Source organism: Ammodytes marinus, assembly GCF_949987685.1.
Source record: "Ammodytes marinus genome assembly, chromosome: 3".
In the NCBI taxonomy this organism is placed as follows: domain Eukaryota; kingdom Metazoa; phylum Chordata; class Actinopteri; order Uranoscopiformes; family Ammodytidae; genus Ammodytes; species Ammodytes marinus.
Genome location: NC_137232.1, coordinates 8,608,206 through 8,625,807, shown reverse-complemented (window position 1 = coordinate 8,625,807; position 17,602 = coordinate 8,608,206). Strand labels below are relative to the sequence as shown.

The 17,602-nt window shown below is 41.6% G+C and overlaps 1 protein-coding gene across 1 annotated transcript in view; it reads left to right on the top strand.

Annotated features, from left to right (window-relative positions):
- Positions 1 to 17,602, top strand: part of pik3cb (phosphatidylinositol-4,5-bisphosphate 3-kinase, catalytic subunit beta) — a 50,726-nt gene that overhangs the window by 9,832 nt on the left and 23,292 nt on the right. The window contains exons 2-3 of the mRNA XM_080053856.1: positions 862 to 941; positions 16,812 to 17,007. Coding sequence (XP_079909982.1) covers positions 16,849 to 17,007 — 159 coding nt within the window. The 5' untranslated portion in view covers positions 862 to 941; positions 16,812 to 16,848. The remainder of the gene's footprint in view (positions 1 to 861; positions 942 to 16,811; positions 17,008 to 17,602) is intronic.

The following is a 17,602-nucleotide window of genomic DNA, read 5'->3' as shown; positions in this document are numbered from 1 at the left end:
GTATGTTTAAATAGACACAATACATTCTGCTGGATATCTTTGAAGATGACTTCCACTTGACTTTTCAATACCTTCTAGACGTGACTCTGTCTTGTTATTGATATATATTTCTTTATCCTTTCCTTCTGAAACATGTTATTTCTTTATTTGGCTGTTCATACTTCAGGCTGCAGTGAACATGTCTTTGTCAGTGGTTGTAACATGCAAAACTTTTTCTTGTAAGAACCGATGACCATGACTAAAAGGGGAAAAGGTGAATCACCCACATTGTTGTTTTTAACTGATGGTGTTCAAATATTGTTGGGCTGATACATCTGCTTGTTGTTTCACAGTTGACTGTGTTAGCTTTCAGTCCGTCCAGAATTGAAAAATGCCTGCCCGATGAGTATTATTGTACAGGCAATATGCCTTCTCAGTGATTTCTAAAATAAACTCCGCTGTGACCTTGCGTGGATGGGAAATGATTAGGTATCATAGGACGAATAGGCGGAGGGAATAGATGGTAAGAAAAGAAGGACAGTGGAGTGGAGAGGGGTCAGAAGGGGCATTCTGCTGTGAGCGCTCTGTACTTTCTGTTGTTGTCTTATCTCGAATGTCGAGGCAGTTGGGTCTCTTTGAGTGTGTGGGAGTTTACATCAGGCAATGCAGACTTCTGTTCAGTGTATATGCTAGTCCCTCACTTATAGAGCAAAACCATTCTTTGTGTTAAATCAATCTTTTTAACCCACTTCCCACTCATTTACTGTATTTTAAACCTGTTCATCAGCTTTTTCACATTCTCTGTGCATGGTGTTTGAAACACACATTTACACTTGAGGAAAAGTCCCTTTCCCTAACTGTCAGTTTTTGTGTTTTCATCAGATGCAGTGTCCCAGCCGCTATCCAGACACCCCCAGCAAGGAGCAGAGGCACAGGAAATAAAAGACCTTAGGAAACGGCAGGTAGTGTGTGTGTGTGTGTGTGTGTGTGTGGGAATGTAGCGCTGACTTGGCTGGAATCTGGGAGAGTAGGCCTTGTCCTGACAGGCGGGGAATGTGTGGAAGCCGGCCAGCAGGCCAGAAACCAGTGTTTCACCACCTGAGTACACCCTCACTGCAGCATCTTTGATGTGTTATCCTCCTTTTATACTAAATAACTATTTGACCTTGTCCACACTACATTTGTGTGTGGGGAGATATAAATGGTGATAACAATTTTCCTTTTTACTTCCCTAACTTAAGTGGCCAGTGTCAAAAAATTACCAGGCCAATCAGGGCCCACATTCTGGTTCTGACCTAAAGTGTGTCCCTTATAGTTGAAAGCGGCCTGTGATTAGTTCATGCAGTCATCAATCTAGCCTCCAGTCAGAGCGGACCCTCCCCACTTTCCATTCATTAGTGGAAGGCAGTCCCTCACTTGTTCACGTAGTTGTCATCATTTTTAAACCAGGCTCCTCCCACCAAGAATGGAGAAAGTCCAGACTGATCTGTGGGAGAGAAACTAATGTGAAGATCAGTATGGTCTCGCCAAGCTTGTCAACTGTGGCACACTCAGAACTACTGACCCACTTTGTGGTGTGTGTGTGTGCGTGTGCGTGTGTGTGCGTGCGTGTGTGTGTGTGTGTGTGTGTGTGTGTGTGTGTGTGTGTGTGTGTGTGTGTGTGTGTGTGTGTGTGTGTGTGTGTGTGTGTGTGTGTGTGTGTGTGTGTGTGTGTGTGTGTGTGTGTGTGTGTGTGTGTGTGTGTGTGTGTGTGTGTGTGTGTGTGTGTGTGTGTGTGTGTGTGTGTTGCTTATCAAGTGCAGTTTCTTTTTCTGTCTTCCCATGCTCTAATGTCCCCTTTACCTTTTGAACATACTAGAGGTAAAACAGTTTACCGATTAGTCCATTACTTATTTTTTGAGAACAAATTCCAGGTTCTCATATGTGAATTTTATTTTGTTTAATCTATTTTGAAATCAGACAATCTGTTGCCGCTATTAGGCAACAGATTGTGGTGTTATTCACCACGATGGCGTGTGTGTCGGCTAACGACACCTGCGGAGTAAACACTGTCTTAACTTCCTCGTCCTCTCCGATGTAATGCTTAATGAATGCTTTGGTACAGGTGCAGCTTTGACAGCCATGCCCATAAAAAAAAACTACATTTCCTGCTGTCAATCCGATGCCGGTGGCCAATAACCACCAATAATCAGTACAGATGGCTCCCACCTGTGCTCTCTGTTTGTTCCCCCCTTTCCTTCACTCCTACTCAAATGTGGAAAAATAGCTTGATGCAATTACTCATGCTATGTTCCGTCTCCGATGAGCTTTCCACCGACACTGCCGTATTATCTCCACAGAGCAGAGGCAGTTTGAATAGCACTGTGCAAGAGCATCACGTAGCTTCTCATCAGACAAATGAGGAAGCTCCCCAGAAATGACCTCTTGACTGTTCTCTTTCTTGGTTTTCGTATTAACGTCTATAAATGTGTTGAAAGCCTTTTGACTCACACAATCCTAGGAAGCCCTGCCCTGGGGCTCATTCTTAGGCGAGTGTTTGGATGGCATTATCCTCATAACACTGACCCTGCAACCCGAGGCATTACAGAGGTCGTGTATAATTAGACTAGCCTGGGTTTTCAGCTGGACAATAGAACTAGTGCTGCTACAGTTAACTAATTTTAGCTGGACAGTAGAGTAAGGCAGTTCACTTGCATGGTACATTATCATTTCTGTCTGCAGTAACAAGAGATATGTTTGTGTGTCTGTAGATGTCCAAGATACTACAATATAGCTCAGTGGGTAGGGTGGTCGACCCGTAACTGCAGGGTCGGTGGGTTGATCCCCCGTCTCCCCGCCACATGTCCAAGTGTCCCTGGGCAAGACACCGAAACCTAAATTGCTCCCGATAGTTAGCTTGCATGTAACATATATTTGGCATTGATTCTTGTGAACAACATTGGCCTGTGTGTTACTGTATATTAATAGTTAAACAGAATGGGATGTTGTGTGTGTGTGTGTGTGTGTGTGTGTGTGTGTGTGTGTGTGTGTGTGTGTGTGTGTGTGTGTGTGTGTGTGTGTGTGTGTGTGTGTGTGTGTGTGTGTGTGTGTGTGTGTGTGTGTGTGTGTGTGTGTGTGTGTGTGTGTGTGTGTGTGTGTGTGTGTGTGTGTGTGTGTGTGTGTGTGTGTCGAGTGGATGAGCCCAAACAGATGGATGTATAAACTGGAGAGCCAGACATCAGACTGTCATTTACCGCAGCTAAGTGTTCCCAGCAACCAAGTCACCTCTATGGCAAGATGACAGCCGGAGCCAAGAAATGTCTCCCATTTCCTTGTGTGTGTGCCCACACTTGTGTGTTTGTGTGTGTCATTCAGTGCCAATGTGTGGCCCTTTGTTTATGAGGGAGATAAATAGTGGTTTGGCACGATGCTGGGAAACCAACCCTGAAAAATCAGCTGTGTGTATGGGAGCCATCCCCACTACATTCAAGGAAGCTCAGTGTCATTTTTGCCTATTTCTTTCCCCTGTTTTGCTATGCCATATAATCAGCAGCTGTACTCCTTTGGAGGCTGTGTTTGTGACATTTTCTTCAAGTCTATTTTCTAACATCCCACTTTGGAAGAATTGTGTTGCAGTGAGTTGTGCTGCTGGCATTGACCTCAAACAACCTCTCAATTCACTGTGTTGTTCTTTTGCTGTGCTTGTTTGTGAGACTCTTTTTTTGTTGTTGTTGTAAATGATGCTTCCACCTCTATGCACAGTGCTTAAGACAGTTGGTCATAAAACACATTGTTGTCCAAATAATTAAAATATTTACAATTATAGTAGACTAGAAACTCCCCAGGGAGGGAGAGATGTGAGACAAATATACTGCATGAGGTTATAGAGACAGGTGCATGCTGGTGCTCTGAAAACAACAGGAAGTCAGTTATCAAAATTTGGCCCAATAATTTGGCCCGTTTATCAACAAGGTCAGCAGTTACAGCTGCAGCAGCGGCTGTGACACACATCTTACAGAGGCAATTAAGGTACCTTTAAACCCCTTAGTGCCCGATTGCCCTAGTTTGTATAAAGAATATCACTCCTTGTCATAACTCGGTCAAATCTATAGACACAGAAATGATACATATATTTTTAAATTCAGTCTTACCTATGTTTTCCAAACATATCACTATCTCAGATGTCCCATCTGTGTTTACTTTTAATGGTGATTCATTTAGAAAATAGTAAGCAAATTAATCAATAATGAAAATAATCCTTAGCTGCAGTTGTAAATTCATATGTTGTTGGAATGACGCTCAAGGCAATATAAATATGTCTTCTTTGGTTATTGGAAGCTATGATGAGCATTTATTTATTTATTTATTATTTCTATTTTGTGATATTTTATTGATCAGTGGTTGAATCAAAAAATAATCTGGTGTTGCTGCCTAAATCCTAACTGTACTGTCATCTTTTAATTATATGTTGATAACATGGGATCGAACTGTAGAATAATAAGTGAACGCATTTATTAACAGTTATAAAGTACATGTAGTCATGAAAAGGGTTACTGTTGTCTTCAGTGGGGCAAAAAATCACCTCCAAGAAATAAAACCACACTCCTATGTTAGCTGCTCATTGATTCCTCTTTGTCAGAGTTTCCGAGGAAGCTCTGTCTTTTTCAACAACAAAAAAAAAGAAGGAAGCTGTTGTGTCAATGGGAACAAAGGCTAAGCCTTATGTCATCTTTATAGAGCAGCTGTAAGTGCACAGTCCTACTCATCAACGTCAGATCAGGAGGAATCGTAAGCAGCCACCTCCAGTCAGCCTGCATAACTTCTGTGATCATTGTAAAAACAGTAAAGTAAAGAATGTAATAACTGGATCATTGGATGCAGATGAGGATGGATCTATGTCCCCAATGCTCCAGTTATTCAAATTCTTCTTTCAAAAGGAGGAAATAAGGAAGTATCCCAAAATATAGTCTTCAAAATAGATCTTCGGTTTGTTTGTTTTGATGACATCAAGTGTATTTATACAAGCACATTTCAGAAATGTTCGCAGAAATGGTCTTGTTCTGCGTTCTCAAGATCGGACGAGGCAAAAAAGACACACGTCTCTGTGGATATGTCTTTGCATTTAATTTATACATTTCCTGTTTCCCAGGATTGCATTGGAAAGGCTAACTTTGCATATATGATATTTTGTCCCCTGCAAGGCGTACGTGCGTGTGTGTGTGTGTGTGTGGAGGGGGGAGGGGTGGGTTTGTATCTGAGGTATCTGAGCTTGCTTTGAATAATGTGCTGTGGTTGTGATAAGAGTTTGCATATCCTTTAGCTTTCCAGTAAAGGTATGGTAAACATGTGTCGGTGCTTTGCTTGGAAGTCTGTTATGTATATTTACTGAAGTACTACCTTTAGTATTGCTTGTACTAAAAAAAGCAGTGTATTTACATGTCCTTAGGCATTGACCCTTGTGGCCGCTTCTGTGTTTATGCAAGCTACTGAAGGTGTGAGTAAGCCGCATGAAGCTACAGATCTCACACTGGAATATATACAGTAGTTAGCCATGTGAGTGAAGTTGTGTGTTGTAGGGGTCACTGTGTGACCAGCTCCATGTGACCCTGTTGCCCCCTCCAACCCAAGTGTTTTTACTGGAGCCCAGCCTCTGTGTGTGTGTGTGTGTGTGTGTGTGTGTGTGTGTGTGTGTGTGTGTGTGTGTGTGTGTGTGTGTGTGTGTGTGTGTGTGTGTGTGTGTGTGTGTGTGTGTGTGTGTGTGTGTGTGTGTGTGTGTGTGTGTGTGTGTGTGTGTGTGTGTGTGTGTGTGTGGAAGGAGGGTTGTGAGGGTTGATGGGGGCAAGGATATTACAAGGGCAGTGTTTGTGCAGGGCACGGGACTGGCACGCACGTACACACACAAGCATGCACATACACTTGCCAAAAACAGAGGCTTATTGTGGACACCAAGGGAGTTGGGTCCGCGCACAACAGTCACACATTGTATCACGCTTTGCCTCCCCATCGCTTCCTTTTCTCTTATCTTTATCCCTCATTATCTGTCGCAGATTACTGTTAAAGTCTGTTTTTTCCTCCCTGTCACTTCCCTCTTAAACTATTTTCAGCTTTTATTCTGGTTTCACTTCAGTGTTTGAGGCCGTTGTGACCTCTCATCCACCATGTTTGTCATTAGATTGGGTCTACATCTGTTTATCATTTAACCACCACTTCTTCATGGCAGACGCCTTCCCCCGTCATCTGAAAGCATCCTTCCAATCCCCTCCTTCATTCTCATGTCTGAGGGAGGTGTTAAAAGTCTAGCAGTTGAGTCATAGAGAGATGCAGGCTGCTAGCCCTGCTTATATTAGTCTTTGTGTGTAGCCTGTGTGCTGCCTCACCTCACTTGTCTTGTATCTGTGAAGTTAATCAGGCTCTGTGGAAAATCTCACTTGCACATCGTTTACCCCCCCAGCCAATATCTCACCACCACCCCCTCCTCACATTTACACTGACTGAAATGGAAGCTAATTAGATGACCTCCTAATCCGTCTTCATTATGCAGGCCTCCTCAACAACTTAAAACCTGTATCATAACAAATTACTCTTAAATCATCAACTATGTCATCTCAACTTCTTAATACTAAACAATCCACTTGTGCCTTGTATTTTGCAATGTCTTGCCCGACCGATATATCGGCCGATTATAGCACATCTCCGAAAAATCGGCAATCGGCAACAAATTGCTGATTTTTTGCCGATTGCTGCCCCGAAATTAGCCTACATGCATAGCATTAAAGTTATAGCCTATTAACAGCAGCAACAGGTGTGTTGTAATACATTGGATTAATTCACACTTGACAGTTCCCCCTGACACCAATAGCAGAGTCATTGGTCATCTTTTGACTGTTAATAGTAATTGATAGAATGTATATAGTGCTTTATTGGAGGTCATTCAAAGACACTTAACATCATACATATAGAAAATCATACTTATAGAAAAAGAAAACAAAATACAGACAAATTAAAGATAAGGTTTGGAATGGAGTCAGGTGTAATTATGCTTTCTTAAAGAGGTGAGTTTTGAGTTGACTTTTGAATGAGTTTATCTAGTCTGAGATGCTGATGTTTGGAGGGAGGGAGTTCCAGAGGGTTGGATGCAGTTACATAAAAGGCTTAATGTCTGAGTTTAAAAATGCGTCATGTCACTTTAGACATATTTGTAACACTTTTTATTTTTTTAGATACTGCATATTTCAATAAATAAAAAGTTCCTGTACACCTATCGACAGTAACAAGTATTTATACATATTTAAGGGTTCAAAAAAGTTAATTTTTTCAATATATATTTTGGGGATTTAAAAAAGAAAATTGGCCGATTTAATCGTTATCGTAATTTTTTTCTGAAAATAATCGGCATCGGCACTCAAAAATCCATATCGGTCGGGCCCTAGTCTTTACCTTCCTGTCATTTTCTCAAGATGTAAGGTACATGTTACCATTATCCCTAATTCACCATTGTTGTTATAATCTCAGATAGCCATTCTGCATATTCCAGTTCATCACCTGTTTAAACTTGATTGATGCCTCAAAGTTAAGCACACATACAGTATGCACTTACACAACGTGTGAGGTATATTCAGTGCAAACAAGATTGGAGAGGAACTTGTATATCATCAGTTCATGCAGTTCTTTATTTAACATCAAATGTTATTTCACACTAATGGCTTTTCATGTCAGGCTGACTCAGGCGGTCTCCGTTTTGTGTGTGCGTGTCAATTTAAAGCACTTCTTGATACAAAAGAATCCTTTTTTAGCTTTGTTAATATTGATCGATTGATGTATATACAGTATTTTCTTCTGCAGTCTGATTCGTTTATACTGATGTGTCCTTCGTTAGATTGTGTATCGCACAATTTCCTGTTACAGCAACACTACAAAGTAAACCTGTGGTTACAATCAGAGCATGGGGCTTGAAGAGCCACATGCCAGAGAGTAGTGCACAAATCAATGCAGACAAACCAGAAAGTCTGAAATGCACCGTTCCAGCCATTAACATTATCTACATGATGATATGTACCATGGCAAAATATGGATTTGTGGACATAGCAATTTTGCTAAAGTAGTTATATTTCTGTTTGTAGTAAACCATTGCTGTCAATGCTGCGATTCACTGATAAAGATGATTTACTGTATCACAATTTATATCAATACCAAGACATAAATGTACACTTAGTTCATTAGGGTACACTTAGCTAATTATAATGCAGTCGTGTATGTACTGTATAGCAGCCTTGCTGTAATTTGAGTTTACCCTCATTGATTTATCCAGTGGATAAAATGATAGACACCTGTCTCTCAGTTTACTGCACCACCTAACACCTCTGTAAAACAATTTCAACCTTCAGTTTGGCCAGGTTTACCTATGTGTCAACTTATGCATATACCATATTCAGTGAGGAAAATGCATTCTTGACCGGTTCAAATAATGCTCTGTATAAGAACTTGGGAGATCATGTTTTTGGCTTGAGAAGTTTAATATTTAATTGTTTGTGTCCAAGTAGTTTACCTTGATTACATCATTGCTAGGCAACCATTTAAAAATAAAAACGTCCTGCTTCTTGACTTGTGTTCTTTTCAAGAGTGATGAGGTATTTGTGTCTTCAGCATTTGACTTCTCTGTTCATGTTCCGTTCACAGCCAAGTTAGTGACGGCACTGCAGTTGTTTCCATCAGTTGAGAGATGAACAACTCCTGCTGTGACCAAACAGGGCAGGGTTTCAAGCCTTGGGGATTAGCTAAATTATATAGCAAATATTTTAACTATATTTACAATAAATTAGTTTTGGTAGCCTACAGTAATATGCAAAAACATGACGCTTATATTACCTCAGTAGATTCTCCGTAGGTGTAGCAGCCTTCTTTGTCCCTGCTGGAAATAGATGAAGGATTTGAATCTTCTGCATTAAAGCCACTACGAGTAACATGGTCCGTTGGCGGCCCCTTTGGACAAAAGCGGTAGTATTTTTACGACGCCAGCTGTCGTGAAGCTGTTTCCTAGCTCGTACCGGGCGTGCAAGATTCAAATGATCAGGAAGCAATAGAGTGCATGTCTGTGTGTTGAAAGTGTGAGGGCACCGGACTTTTTTCGGCTCTGTGAGAGTGGTTAGTGACACAGCATCAACTAATGCCAGTAAGTGCTACACACTAGGGGTGTGAACGTTTACAAAAATGTCTAACCGTGTACACGACGGAATTTTTTTCGTGTACACGGTTAACCGTGACGTCATTGTCCTCGTGCGCCCGCCGTCCTGTAGGCGAGCGCACACACACACACATACGCGTTCGCCTGTCATGTGCGCCGTCATTATCGCGCTTCATTAATTTCCTGATTAATATAGCCTATCGCTTTCTACATGTCCACGTTTATGCAGGTCGAACAGGTGTCATAAAGTTCGGGCTACTTACGCGCGTAGTTCACGTCAACCGGGTAACTTTAATCTTTAGGTTATCTTTCATCACTCTTCCGTGGCTGTGAGTCGAGCCCGAGAACGGCGCCTCCCCGTGTGTGTGCGTGTGTTTGCGATTATACACACACACACACTCACACACACACGCCGAGGGACAGACAGATTGGGCAGACTAGCTTTTATCCTCCCCAAGTAGTTTATTAGTGATTTAAAATCAATAAATGCGTGTCTCCAGAACATATTTAAAAACTTTGAAAAAAAGAACATTTAAAATTTGAAGATTATTTTTTTTAACGGTTTTCGTTTATTGATTTTTCCTAAACGGTTATGATTTACTAAACGGTTACTCGTGTACACGTGCACACCCCTACTACACACACCTGATTGCAATGAGTTGATGCAGTGTCACCTAACTCTCACGGATCTGAAAGATTACGTGTCCTCACAGAAAGCGAATGAACGAGAGACGGCAGTTAGTATGGATCACGATGAGGTAATGTTTTTATGTTGTTGTAAATAATGACTATTTCAGATGAATAATGGTCATCTGATGATGGTGAGGCAAAGTAAACTTTGTTTTAGTACTGCTCATTTAGGTGTAAACACTGCAGTCTAGTTCCCTCCCGTGAAATTGTGTATACGTTGCTTGGCAATGCCCTCCCGCCCCCACTCTCCCTCACTCTCCCTTTTAGCTTTTCTTCATTGCATTCTCTTTTTTTTTCTTTGATGGTTCAGCCCCGTTATCAGTCATTATGACGACAAATAACTGTCTCAAACAAGGCTCCCGCTCCCCTTCCCTCACCTGGAGGGATAGGCTTCTCAAATCCCGTTGCTGCGCCACACTGAAATCTGCGACCAATACGGATATGTGACCATAGAGCCTGCACGAGCAAACCGAAAATCGAACTGGGTGTGCGACCAGACCAAAAGCAGTAATAAAAACTATATAAAAACGTCTTTCTTTGCACTGATGGTCTCGTTTGTTGGTAAAACTAATTTATGATTATCAGAGGAAACATGAGGCTGTTTAAAAGATATTTAAATGTTACTCGTAGCTGCTTTAATATGACATGCATACATTTCAGGAGTGATGCATGTGTACACCAGCCGGTTATAACTGAATTATTGTGTTGAAAAACATAATAATTCAAGAGCAAACACTAAAAGCAACTGTTGCAGCATCATAGATCAGCCAGTTGTATTATTCTAACCATGCATATTGGCTGTCATGTTTAGAAACAAGAACATTGAAACAGTTGTATTTCCCTTTAGTAAGTATTGTTGGAAGGATTATGCATTGCTCGCTGTGAGAGAAATCTGCAGTGTGCATGGAAAGGATCGGTTTCCATTGTTCTCTTTACTGATCCCTTTCTGTCTGTCTGCCTATCTGTCTCACTCCATCCCTCCTTGACGGCTGCATCAACCGAGTGACCCCCGGTCCTCCTGACGCTGGTGCAGAAATAGATGGCAAGGAGTGTGCAGAATTAGATCCCTAATGTCATTCAAACTTGCTACAGTCCCAATGCGAACTTGCACTGTCACAATCTATCTGGCAGAGTGACTCATCACCATGTCACGGATGGAGGTACTTTGATGTGTTAGTGCACAGTTGTCACAAGAGGTTGATGATGATGTGCAATGCGATCTTCATGCCTTGCCTATGATGTAACATTAGTCAATAGATGCGATGTGATTAGTGTCAGAGTGGATAAATGGTCATGTGTAAGAAATGTCACTTTGATCACAGTTGAATAGTAGCCATCTGAATTGTAATGCAGTAGGAAGTTTGGCCTTGCTCAGCTCAAAATACCTCGGTGCAAGTCTGTTGCCAATGCTGTGTAAAACTGGGTACATCTCTTTCACCTATCTAATAGCAATGGGATGGTCGGGCTGGCTATAGTGGTATCGAGTCATCCTTTAGCTTGGAGGGACATTACTGACATGCCAGGGAGCTTAGCAGATGAACAAAGACCATTCCCGAAGGAAAAGGAAAGGTTGTTAGAATGTAGGTTAGAGGGGACACACAGAAGACACTAGACTGTGGAAAAAGTGTTCTGTACAAGGATTCACATTCAGTAAGTGTTCTCCTTGTATTATTTGCACATATTTAACTGTATTGTAACATCCCTTAGGTATTCTAAAAAGTCTATGTATTCTTCTGTAGTAGTAGCAGCATACACATCAACTGTGCTGTAGTATTATTTTGTGCTGTAGTATTGTTTTTTATAAGCAATCATGTGTGAAATGAATTGCTGCCCTGGAGGTAGCCTAACTTGATAGCATTAATGCTTTAGCCTATTTACAGCAGCAGCAGATGTGTTGTAATACATTGGATTAATTTACACTTGACAGTTCCCCCTGCAATCAATAGCAGAGTCATTGGTCATCGCTTGACTGTTAATAATAATAATTGATATAATTTATATGGTGCTTTTTTGGAGGTCAGTAAAAGACACTTTACATCATTGAGAATCATACATGTGGAAAAAGAAAACAAAAAAGTACATTTTTTCAATATATATTTTGGGGATCGTAATTTTCTCTGAAAATAATCGGCATCGGCACTCCAAAATCAATATCGGTCGGGCCCTAATGTGTTTACTAAACATTGTTGTTCATACAAGCCATGAAAAGTACATTGATCTTCCAGTTGATATGGTCATGTTGATTTGACTAGAAGACAGTAAATATGGAAAATAACTTCTCAGGAACAAGAATCAGAATGACAGCTCAACGTCTGATTCAGTGTTCATTATCTTTTTTATGAATGACTGGTTGGAGTTTGGGACTTTTGGTCTGGTTGTTGTTTGTCACTCATTTCCTGTCTAGTGTCATTGCTTCCTGTCTGAGAAGCAGGCATGTGCCGCTGTGTCACTGGAGGCGGTTAGCACGATTGAGCACTGTTAGCTGTCCGGATATAGTCGTTACACACACACACAGACACACACACACACACTCTCAGTTCATTCACAGTTCCTCTCGATACATTATGTAGGGAGACTGGGGGGGTGAGAATGTTTTTGTTTATTGTTTCTTTTTCAAACCAAGGATTTGGTTTCAAGACACTTCCTGTGGAGAAGCTGATGATTTGATTGGTTACATAAGATGAAGTGGATCTTTGTGAAGGAACCAAGGCAATGAAGCGGCAAATGGTTGTAGGAATCACCGAAAAATCTAAAAAGCAGACCATGAAAAGAAGTGGGATACTTTTATAATATAACGGTAAAGAAATGTAAGAAATAATAGCAGAACAACTTGTACAAACACATGTTCATAGTCACTGATCCTGTCACAGTGTGTCACAGTTCAAATGACCATACAGATGTGTTTACTGTCTACATCTACTCCTTAATACAGTAAGTGTTAGTACTGCTCAACTGGTGACTCACATACACACACCCCAGCTGACCGCTTATCCACCAGCCACCCAGACAAATACGTGCAGTGTTCTGTTGACCTACACACACACACACACAGGCCGACACACATTTCAGGCTGATTTTGAGTTTGTTTTTTTCAATCACAAGAAGCAAGAAATGAAACAAGATCTCTGGTGGTGGCATTAACATATCAAATTGATTGTATGTATGAATAACGTTAGGACTGCAGCTCCTGATTGTTTTATTATTGTTGTTTTTTAAATATAAAATATGTTTATCACTTCTTGTATCAATGCAAGAACACTTTAAAATACCAAATGTCCAAAGTAACATATTTAAATAGTTTCTGTGTTGAAACCAACAGCCCAAAACCCAAAGATATTTGGGTATAAATTAACAGAGCCATAAAATATATACCAAACCACTTACACACACACTCACACCCTATTTTGCTAGAGGTGGAAAGGCTGACTCTGTGTGTGTGTGTGTGTGTGTGTGTGTGTGTGTGTGTGTGTGTGTGTGTGTGTGTGTGTGTGTGTGTGTGTGTGTGTGTGTGTGTGTGTGTGTGTGTGTGTGTGTGTGTGTGTGTGTGTGTGTGTGTGTGTGTGTGTGTGTGTGTGTGTGTGTGTGTGTGTGTGTGTGTGTCCATATGTCCATACTCATTCACAGAAGTACAGTGTTTGTAGTGGGGAGGTGAAGAGGTCTTGGATCCTCTTTGTGAACTTTATTTTTAGCACAATGTGGAACAAAATATGTCACTGGACCCTTAGTCACCAGGCATGACCTCTTACACACACACACACACACACACACACACACACACACACACACACACATTAATGTTAGCCCTTCTTTTTCAATCACCCACACCCACCCACAGACGCGTGGACACACACTCCATTGTAAAAAGCCTGACAGGCCTCTTACTGTCAGACAGGGAGAGCTTTAGAAAGAGTGCTGAGTAACACCAGTGTTTAAATAACCATAAATGCATCTGGGCATGAAAGCCTTCACAACATGTCACTGTCACTGGTTCAGAGGAACTGGACAACATTAAAAGCAGTGATTTTCTTCGTCTTTATCGTCTGATGTACAGTCTTGTGGCTGGATCGGTTACAATGTACTGTACTGTTGTGGTATTATGTGTTTTAGAATTTGATCATTTTTCACTCAACCAAACCAGTTCGCCCCTCATGTATGCTTCCCTGATCTACCAACTCTACTTGACTGACTACTGATTCATCAACACACACATTTCCAGATATTTGATTTGACATGTAGAGTTAAAGATGTAAACAGATGACAGTCCTCTTTTTTTTTATCCCAAGTGGCTGATCTTTGTGAAAAGAAGCAAGCAATAACACATTTTGAACAATAATGGATCTTCATAAAGAAAAGCTAACACCAAATAGCAACTTACTAATGCATTTAATTCCAGTGGGTTTTCTCATTATAAACCTAGAAATTAAAACAGTGTCCTCAAACAGGTCAGTAGTTGTTGGGCATTGTAGAAGAAATATGTTACTTTGAAAATATGACCAGCGTTGTAAATGAACTTGGGCGGATCCCCTCAGGCTCGTCTGTTTGTTGTCACATGAAACACTCTCCCTGATCTTGCAAACCCCTTTGTTGTCCTCTGATCTTGCTGCGGAAACCTGACCTCACACAGCATACTGCTGTGTGTGTGTGTGTGTGTGTGTGTGTGTGTGTGTGTGTGTGTGTGTGTGTGTGTGTGTGTGTGTGTGTGTGTGTGTGTGTGTGTGTGTGTGTGTGTGTGTGTGTGTGTGTGTGTGTGTGTGTGTGTGTGTGTGTGTGTGTGTGATAGCATCACAGCAGGCTGAGACACTCTTCAAGCTGTCTGGTGTGAAAACGTCATACCAAAAGCTCATTATTAATGAGACAAGTGTTTATATGCGTAGACGACGGGCGTGCACATGTACTTGTTCATCCATCCCTGAAGACCCAGTGTTGACAATGCGTCAGACACACATGCTGGGTTTCCAGTTACACACTTTTCATGTATGTAACTGTGCACCTTTGTGACGTTACAGGCCCGCCATTGTCTGCCCTCTAACTGTTCATTTGAATGGTTTCTTGTGTTGTGTGCTCTCTTGTTGCTGCCTGGAAGTGTGTTTCTGTGTCAGTGAGTACAACATTGTCTTTTGTATTGAGGAGTTATATCCTACATCAACATTCTTGTGTTGTATACTATGTGTACTGTTGTGTTAAACTAATTGTGTCTGCGTCACCCCTTATCACATGCTGTAACTGCAAAGGCCCTTTAAGAGATGTTCAGAGAGCAATCTACAGTTTGAAAGGCTCAGGGAACCGCACACAAGATTGTTTCCATTTGCGTGGAGGGTAGTGTTGAGTGGATGGGATGGTGGCTCCAAATGCACACAGCAGACATTGCACCATCGTCAGCCTCACGGCATAACAACAGCTCATCTGCTGGTGGCTGGAGCACTTAACTTGAAGGGGAAAGACCATTAGAGGCAATCAGGACTGTCATTTTTAATGGGCGGATCGAGATGGAATGGAGATGGTCCCGTGGCCTAGTGGAAGAGTTAATGTACTAGGCCACTTGAGGACTAGGTAATGAGAAAAAAGGCAGGTGGAAGTGGTGTGATAGTACAGCTGTGGTTGAGGGCAAGAGCCCAAATGGAAACCAAGCTGTGGGCTGTTTACACCAACAGCTGGGAAGTCACTTAACTGCAGCTGAGTGGAACTCACAGCAGTTAACATGCATGTGTTTATGTTTTAACATGTGTGCCTTTGTTTTTTTGCTCCTTGATTTTTAATGTTACTTTTTTACAACACTGAAAGTCCAGATTTGAGTTTTTGTGCATGTCTTATTGACAGAATAGCCTTTCTCTTTCTTGAAAATGTAGAGAGCAACTGTGGCAGGCTATCCCCCTCCTGCCTAACTCCATAATTATCTAAGCGGAAGCTACTCTGTTTTTGTATGTGTGTGTGTGTGTTTGTATAGGGGCAGCCTCCATGGTGCATATGTATTTGTGTACACTTTAATGCATGCATTATCTGCTATAAGTGGGAGTCTCTAAGTGTTTTTTTGTGTGTGTTCTCTGCAAGGGGGGAGCAGATTGTCAGCTAAAGGGAGAGCAGGCTGACCTTTTGTTCTGTTTGCTTAGTGGGCATTCCTCTGAGCGCTGGCCTTCACCCAAGTTAAAGTCACCAGCCTCCAACTGCGCTCCGAACAGTGCTGCCTCCACAGGGACATGGTGATACTCGCACCTTTCACCTTGTTGTTAATGAAAAAGATAATAGGAAAGGTGCACAGGGTAAAAGGAAAATTGGGTTCAATATGTTTGAAAAGTTGAATGATTTAAAGTGTTTTTTATTTAATGTATTTACATATTGCTGGATTACTTAAAGATGAGGTTTACATTTGGGTTGGAGACATATATTTTCATAGCCATAAGTTGACATGTGCAAATCTTTCATTCTTGAAGCTCCTTTCCTTAAACCGTCTTTTTCCTGCTGAATTGATGTGATCAGTGCTTGACATTACAGGTCTGTGACTCGTGCATGTGCAGTTATCTTAATTGTTTAAACAGGGCTTCCAGTAGGCCCTAATAACTGAGTTAGGATTTGGAGGAATGGTCTAATGACTTTCTGGAATCCCAGCCTGAGCTGAGTCATCAATCACGCCAACATGGGATTGTAACATGTTCACATGAAGCGTGTTTGCCATAAGGTTGGTTAAGCTGGGGTTTAAAGGATACATGACTCACGATATGGCTTGCTTTCCATTGGTTCTGAAGTTGGTATTTTGTCAGCCTTCTAAGTCCAGCTTTCATTTTCTCCTCTGTAATTAAGTTTTCACAGGCTTTGACCATGATTTGCACTTGTCCCACTATAGGCCCTTCAATCATCAGAGTAACCCATTTAGAAGACATACAGTACATCTAAATGAACAAATGAACACCCTTCTTTCTATAATATAATACACTCAACAGTAAAACCATAATAATCAGTCTATATGTGTTGTTTTCTTTCTGTCCAGGTCCTTATGGTTGAGGTGGTGTGTGGTGCCCCTTGCCATGCCTCCTGCCATGACAGACCTCCTGGACATATGGGCGGCCCACTCGCCCCTGGCCGGCCACGCTCTGGACCAGGTCACTGTGGACTTTCTGCTGCCCACTGGTATCTACATCCAGATGGACGTTCCACGCGAGGCAACCATTCAGCACATCAAACTAGTGAGTGAAACCCTACACAGAAGACAATCTTGTGCTTGTTTTGAGTTCAGGTATTTTTAACAGTTTTTTGTTAGAGCACAGCAGATAATTAAAATAGTCTAATGAAAACCACTCCAAGGAGATTTGAAGGTGTCAGCGCTTCCGGAGAGCGCTTGTTGTCGAAATCACTTTTTGTCAAAATCGGTGAATATCTCCTCACGATCTGCTATCTGTACTGTCCGTGCAGTGAAAAAAAAAAAAAAAAAACTCATTGCCTTATAAGCTCCTCGTAAAGAAAAACACAGTCTACATCCCACATACACTCAGAGTCTCACAGCTGCTCAGTTAGACATGATCTAATGCCTGTTTTGACACAGTTGTCTGTTTGGTGGCTGCTGGTGTTCTTTACGTTTGCCTACAGCATGCAAATAGCTCATGGCATCATGCGTGACTGCAGCTAATTCTGTGAGGTGCAGGTCAGAGGTCACAGTCTCGTTAAATTGTTGGGGAAATACCTCAGAATGTTTACAGAGTATGTGTTCATGCGAAGGTGTTTGAAATGATATTTTCACAGTGTGTGTGCTGGGGGATGATGGCTGCCCCTGCGTTGTGATTT